Source organism: Polistes fuscatus, unplaced genomic scaffold (assembly GCF_010416935.1).
Source record: "Polistes fuscatus isolate 324 unplaced genomic scaffold, CU_Pfus_HIC Scaffold1, whole genome shotgun sequence".
NCBI classification, from domain to species: Eukaryota; Metazoa; Arthropoda; class Insecta; order Hymenoptera; family Vespidae; genus Polistes; species Polistes fuscatus.
The window spans coordinates 8,015,941-8,023,564 of record NW_025112997.1 but is presented as its reverse complement, the minus strand read 5'-3'; the positions used below and the strand labels follow the sequence as shown (position 1 = coordinate 8,023,564).

At 33.4% G+C, this 7,624-nt stretch overlaps 1 protein-coding gene across 1 annotated transcript; it reads left to right on the top strand.

Annotated features, from left to right (window-relative positions):
• Positions 1–1,439: 1,439 nt before the first annotated feature.
• LOC122526040 (uncharacterized protein PF11_0213-like) lies at positions 1,440–7,328 on the top strand. The gene is made up of 4 exons (XM_043649157.1): positions 1,440–1,543; positions 1,847–2,011; positions 2,207–6,988; positions 7,075–7,328. The coding sequence occupies exons 2-4, from the start codon at positions 1,848–1,850 to the stop codon at positions 7,112–7,114; spliced, it is 4,986 nt and encodes a 1,661-aa protein (XP_043505092.1). The 5' UTR covers positions 1,440–1,543; position 1,847; the 3' UTR covers positions 7,115–7,328.
• The last annotated feature ends 296 nt before the right edge of the window (positions 7,329–7,624 follow it).

The window sequence follows — 7,624 nt, the reverse complement described above, 5'->3', positions numbered from 1 at the left end:
TATCATTCACTTGTCATGACTATAATGATATTCTCAAGTATATGAATATGTCTACGCTGAGTAACAAGAGGATGATATCTGACCTACTGTTTGCTTGAAAAATCTTTAGTGGTTTTATCAATGGTTCAAATTTCATTCGCCTTTTTCCTCTCAATGTTCCTTCTAGAAATCTCAGAAACCATAACCTGTTACATATTGAGGCTCATCTTACTTGTTATGGTTACCATAACTGTATTAATAGTATGTCCTAGTCTGTTAATTATTTCCATCGACATATAAATCTGTTTAACCAGTCTATATCTTCTGTTAAATACTATTTAAAATCTCTGTAAAATTTGTCTAAATTCACTGTAAATATCTTTATTTATTATTTATTATTTATAATATATAATATATATATATATATATTATTTGTCATTATTTTTGTTTCTTTCTTTTTTATTATTATTATTTTCCGTTTTTACTTTACCACTTTTGTAAAATTTTTTGCACCAATGGGTTTATCCCGTAAACAAACAAATAAATAATTTAAATAAATCTATGTTTAAAACAAGTAATAATACAAATCTCAATATAAATGAAAATACGACGGGATGTAGTACCATTCCAATATATAACAAAACTGAAAAGTACATTGAATATTAATTCGAAATAGGCAAAACATCAAAATAAAATAGATGTTGTACAGAGGTTTATATCATAGGAAATTCACAATTTGGCAATATTTAAAAACGTCTTATTTTTGATATTACATTTTCCTTATTATTAAGCATATATTCATTTACTTATAAGCTATTCAGATTTAAATATGATTAATTCTTAATCGAGAGAGAGAGAGAGAGAGAGAGAGAGAGATTTCTGATATAATTAGAAATTTGATTCTTTCAAACCGATATACGAAAAACTAATTATCGAAAAGAATTTGTCTCCCAATTAATTCGGATAATCGATAAAAAGTTTACAAAATGCATACTAATCAACACAGGTATCATAGTTCTTACATTTCTGATCATAAAACAAGATAAAAGATTAAATTATTCCTCTAGTAACCATCAAAATCCCGAAGTGAAACATCGAGAAAAAGAAAAGAAAAAGAAAATAATAATCCGCGTGCACTCGATAATCGAAATCTTTGGAAAAAAAATATCTTAAAGGCAGATTGACGTAAAAACACCCACACAGAGAAAAATCTCAGCGAGTTTGCAATATCGAAAGAGTGTAGATAACGGATAGTAATTTTCTACCTGGTTAACCAATACTGGACGAGTTTCTCAATCTCTCCATTCGTAACATTAGCCACCCTCACAATTATTCGCACCCTGTTGCACGGGGTCCCATGTGGCTAGAGCTGATAAGCACGAAATTGTATTTTCATTGAATTTATAGTGCGTATCCTGTCTGTATAAAAGGAGCAACCCCGGGAGTACCAGCATCAGCAGTTCTCCAGAGCTCAAAGGAAGAACATCTTCCAAGTTACAACATTTTCTTCTCCAAAGGGACAAGAATAAGAATCTTGATCATCGCAAAAGTGCTAATAGTACAGGTAAATATAAATTTTTCGACTGCTGTCTATCTTTTATTTTACTATTCCACTTACAATTAAAAATAAAAGTTCTAATCGTACGGATAAATAAAAATTGTTCATATAATATTATCTATTTTTTATTCTACTATTCTACTTTGTAATATTTAATAGAATTTGATAAAATATTTATTGAGAAAAAATAGAATAAATGTTATATTTTTTTTTGTTTAAAATATTTTGTAATCACCGTAATGAATATAACATTCATTTTTAATTCTGGCATTCATATATTTAAAAAAAAAATAATATTTCTTATCTTAGAATGAGGCGTACAAGGCACGTGGTCTTACCCGTGCGGTCCTGGCAGTACATCGGTTTACTGCTAGTATCACTGGCATGTGTGACTTTTGGTTTAGTAGCTAGGGATAGAGAAGGACAAGCCGGAAGTCTGACCGGTCCTGAACTTCTTCATCGTGCCCCTCATGAGTATATATCAATTCGTTACTATGACATTATATTCAATTCGATAATGTACCTATATTTTTTCATTTAATTATTCTACCAAAACTATTTGCCAACTTTTTTTTTTCTTCATAAAAAAACAGTTCTACAAAAAAATACAAATAAAAAGTACTTTATCGTTTCTATTAACGTAATTTTAAAATTCTATAAAATTTTCAGCGTGGACGTTTGCCCAAATTTGAATATTTTCGCGAAATCCTCGGTCTGTCTTGATCTTCCAGAAAAGCAAAATTTCAACTTGGAAACTAATAAACGGAAGGATGACAGTACGGATGTCGTTCGAATCGATAAGAAATCAACAGAAAAGGGTATCAACAGAAACGAACTTCCGGAAAAAAAACACAGAACAATAAACGAACGACGAATTTCGGAACGTTCTTCCTATCCAATGAAAAAATTCTCGCGTTCTTTGGAACGAATCAACTCAAAAATCGAGAACGTTGGATTATCTTATCGAAATTCACCTAATTCAGAAAGAATTCAAGATCCTATCAATAACAGAAGGTATTTATCGAACAGATACTCCAACGATAGATCCCAATCCACAGAACATCACGAGAAACATAAAAACGAACCAAAAACTAAACAAAGAAATTTGGAAAATCGTAAATTAAAAGAACGAAGATATCGATTCGAAATAGACACACGTAGAATGGTCGATTCTCGAAGTATCGAAAGAAAAGAAGCTAGAGGACAAAATAAAGAAAAAATGGAAGACAGGACAATGAAACAAAATCGAAATAATGTTCGAGAAAGAATTCAAGATCGAGGATCCAAATCTGTAGAGCAACGAAAATTCAGAATCGATGATTCAGAAAGGCGATTAATGAAAGAACAACGCATTAACGAACATAGAAATTTTCGAAACAATATTTCGGACCGACAATCGAAACTTGGAACAGAACTTGAAACTTTCAACCGTGGACGTCAATTAAATATAGATGCTTTAAATCGCGAACGTCGATTCAGAGTAAATACAGAACGTAGAAGTTCTCGAGTAGATAATCTTAATCGCCAACGTAGATCAAGCTTAAGACTGGAAGGTAGAAATTCTCAACTTGATACTGATAACAGTGAACGCCAATCTGATAAAGACGTAGAACAAAGAAATTCTCGATTAGATAACCTTAACCGCGAACGTAGATCAAGCTTAAGCATAGAACGTAGAAATTCTCGACTTGATACCGTTAACCGTGAACGCCAATCTAATGAAGACGTAGAACGTAGAAATTCCCGACTAGATGCTTTAAATCTCGAACGTCGATTGAGCGAAGATGTAGAACGTAGAAATTCTCGATTAGATATCCTTAACCGCGAACGTCGATTGAGCGTCGATGCAGAACGTAGAAATTCTCGATTAGATAATCTTTATCGCCAACGTAGATCAAGCCTAAGCACAGGACGTAGAAATCCTCAACTTTATAGTGTTAACCGTGAACACCAATCTAATGAAGACGTAGAACGTAGAAATTCCCGACTAGATGCTTTAAATCTCGAACGTTTATTGAGCGAAGATGTAGAACGTAGAAATTCTCGATTAGATAACCTTAATCGCGAACGTCGATTGAGCGTCGATGCAGAACGTAGAAATTCTCGACTCAATACCTCAAATCGTGAACGTCGATTGAGCGTAGATGCAGAACGTAAAAATTCTCGATTAGATAACCTTAATCGCAAACGTAGATCAAGCTTAAGCACAGAACGTAGAAATTCTCGACTTGATACTGTTAACCGTGAACGCCAATCTAATGAAGACGTAGAACGTAGAAATTCTCAATTAGATAATCTTGATCGCCAACGTAGATCAAGCTTAAGAATAGAACGTACAAATTCTCGACATGATACTATTAACCGTGAAAGACAATCTAATGAAGACGCAGAACGTAGAAATTCCCGACTAAATAATCTTAATCGCCAACGTAGATCAAGCTTAAGCATAGAACGTAGAAATTCTCGACTTGATACCGTTAACCGTGAACGCCAATCTAATGAAGACATAGAACGTAGAAATTCCCGACTAGATGCTTTAAGTCTCGAACGTCGATTGAGCGAAGACGTAGAACGTAGAAATTCTCGATTAGATAACCTTAATCGCGAACGTCGATTGAGCGTCGATGCAGAACGTAGAAATTCTCGATTAGATAATCTTAATCGCAAACGTAGATCAAGCTTAAGCATAGAACGTAGAAATTCTCGACTTGATACCGTTAACCGTGAACGCCAATCTAATGAAGACGTAGAACGTAGAAATTCCCGACTAGATGCTTTAAATCTCGAACGTCGATTGAGCGAAGATGTAGAACGTAGAAATTCTCGATTAGATAACCTTAACCGCGAACGTCGATTGAGCGTCGATGCAGAACGTAGAAATTCTCGATTAGGTAATCTTAATCGCAAACGTAGATCAAGCTTAAGCATAGAACGTAGAAATTCTCGACTTGATACCGTTAACCGTGAACGCCAATCTAATGAAGACGTAGAACGTAGAAATTCCCGACTAGATGCTTTAAATCTCGAACGTCGATTGAGCGAAGATGTAGAACGTAGAAATTCTCGATTAGATAACCTTAACCGCGAACGTCGATTGAGCGTCGATGCAGAACGTAGAAATTCTCGATTAGATAATCTTTATCGCAAACGTAAATCATGCTTAAGCATAGAACGTAGAAATTCTCGACTTGATACCGTTAACCGTGAACGCCAATCTAATGAAGACATAGAACGTAGATATTCCCGACTAGATGCTTTAAATCTCGAACGTCGATTGAGCGAAGATGTAGAACGTAGAAATTCTCGATTAGATAACCTTAATCGCGAACGTCGATTGAGCGTCGATGCAGAACGTAGAAATTCCCGATTAGATAATCTTAATCGCCAACGTAGATCAAGCTTAAGCATAGAACGTAGAAATTCTCGACTTGATACTGTTAACCGTGAAAGCCAATATAATGAAGACGTAGAACGTAGATATTCTCGACTAGATGCTTTAAATGTCGAACGTCGATTGAGCGGAGATGTAGAACGTAGAAATTCTCGATTAGATAACCTTAATCGCCAACGTAGATCCAGCCTAAGCACAGGACGTAGAAATTCTCAACTTTACACTGTTAATCGACAATCTAATGAAAACGTAGAACGTATAAATTCTCGACTAGATGCTTTAAATCGAGAACGTCGAATGAGCATAGATATAGTACGAAAAAATTCTCGACTTGGTACTCTTAATCACGAACGTCGATTTTCGAGCATGGCCGATCGAACAAGTACTCGATTAACCCGTGGTAATCGACGTGACTCTGAATCATTTTATTTGAACTCCTTAAGAACCAAATTTTCCTCTCCAGATAATACATCAGCTGATCAAGAAAATATTCGATCTCAAATTAGAAACATAAGATTTAACTTAATTGAACGAAAGCAATCTGGAGTTAGATTAGAAGATCAACGATTCGGACGCAGAATGCTCGATCTCGAGGATCGCAAACTCCTCGATCGACACTCTCGTTCTATCGAACAACGAAATATAAATGCAATAAATCGTGATACCACATACCTTGGCTTAAGACGTAAAATTTCCAATGTTCGAAATTTCGAATATATAAATCACCATGATAATATTAAACGTGATCTTATTAACCGTTTATCGCGATCTCTTTTCACTAAAAGGGATTCACGAGGACAAATTGTACATTCTAAAGCTGATAGATCATCAGAATCTATAGATCATCACGAAAAACGGAAAATCTTTTTAAACCGCGAAATTATAAAAACACCGAAACAAAATAGTTATGAATTTACTGCGCTAAAGCGTATAGTTCGGTCTCTCAATGCTAAAAATCTTCGAAATACTCTTCATACTGCACGCTACTCTTTTAATTCATCCTTACAATTAGATCACACTAGAATCAAACGCAATAGTTTCTCTAACGAACGATTGAATGAAAGATCATCGCGAGGACAAATTGCTGACGAGATTTCACTTCTGGAACGAAAGCTGACTCAAAACAGACAACATCGCATTGCAAGGATATTTACATCTGAAATTTCGAATCGTAAATCATTTATTATCCGAAAATACCATATTTCAAAACAAGCAGAAAGATTGAGTCGTTCACTAGATAATATTAACCGATTGAATTCCAACGAAAGACTTGAATCTGCCGAAAATAGACGCTTTAGAACTAGAAACGATCATAGTTATTCTGTTTTATCGACCGAACGACAAGATATTCAACAACAACGAGAAAACCTTCCACGAACTTCCATTTTGGTTCTTACTAATAACTCTGAAGAACGACGACGTTTAAATACGAGAATTCAAGAACGAAGTAATGGAAGAGTCGAAAAAATGATGAATGAGAAACGTAGATCTAGTAATTCTCGCTTAATCGGTAAAGAAGAACGTTTAATGGTATTACGATCGCGAGATCACCATAGAGATATTCGATTGGATTTGAAAAAAAGACATAATGATTTACAAATTCGATACATTGATTCACTTACTCGACGAGAAAATTCTGATTTTGATAAAACTTCCAAATTGATTGAAAGATCTAGAAGTAACACTGATAAGAGATCCTTATACCGAAAATTAATCGATCTTAGACAATCCAATTCTGAAAAAATCAGAACATCTGAAACATCTACTCAGCATCGAAATACGCTTTTGATTCCTATGATCGATCATAATCGATCAAATGTAGCAAAAAATAAAGAAAATACCAAACAATTCTTTGATACAAATCATAAAATTCCGAAAATTTTCAAAGAATTCAGGAGTGAAGAATACGGAGGAAAAATAGGGATGATATCAAACTTGTTAAAAACAAACGTTCTCTTGGACTATAATTTGTCTTTCGAAATAATACGGCAACCTTTCATGATCATCATTTGTATCTTATATGGATCATCGATGACCAAAAATAACAAACTTTTTATGGGGTAAGTTACAATAGATATATGTGAGATTATAATCATATTAAAATATATATTTAAATATTTCTAATTGTTGTTTCTTTATTCTGCAGTAATCTGATGGAAGGTATTACTAAATTAGTATTACGATGAATAATTCCACATTGATATGTCGATTAGTAACAATGCTACTTCTATGAACCTGCTCGTCGTTGTTGTAATATATCTATACAATTATTAATTATTATATAATAGAATATATCTGCAAATATTTGTCTATGCAATTGATGTAGAACACATGAAATAACAAAGTAATATATATGTAAAAAAGTATATTTTTTTGTGAGAATAAAGTGTTCAAACGAAAGTAATAAGTGTGTCATTCATAAAATTTATTCCTAAAAGTTTTACAAGTATTCGTAAATACACCCATACCAAACAGGAAATGTAAAAAAGAACTCAATCAGCATAACAATTTCGAAACGATCGAAAATGTTTTTCTTCATGATTTTTAAATATTGTTCAATTTTTGTGTTAGACTTTTTTATAACTATTATTTAAACTCAATGTAAAAACTCACATCGATTATTATTTTTTTACTTTACGTACAAAGAAATTATATCAGGAATAATAAAAAAAAAACAAATGACATGGGCATAATAC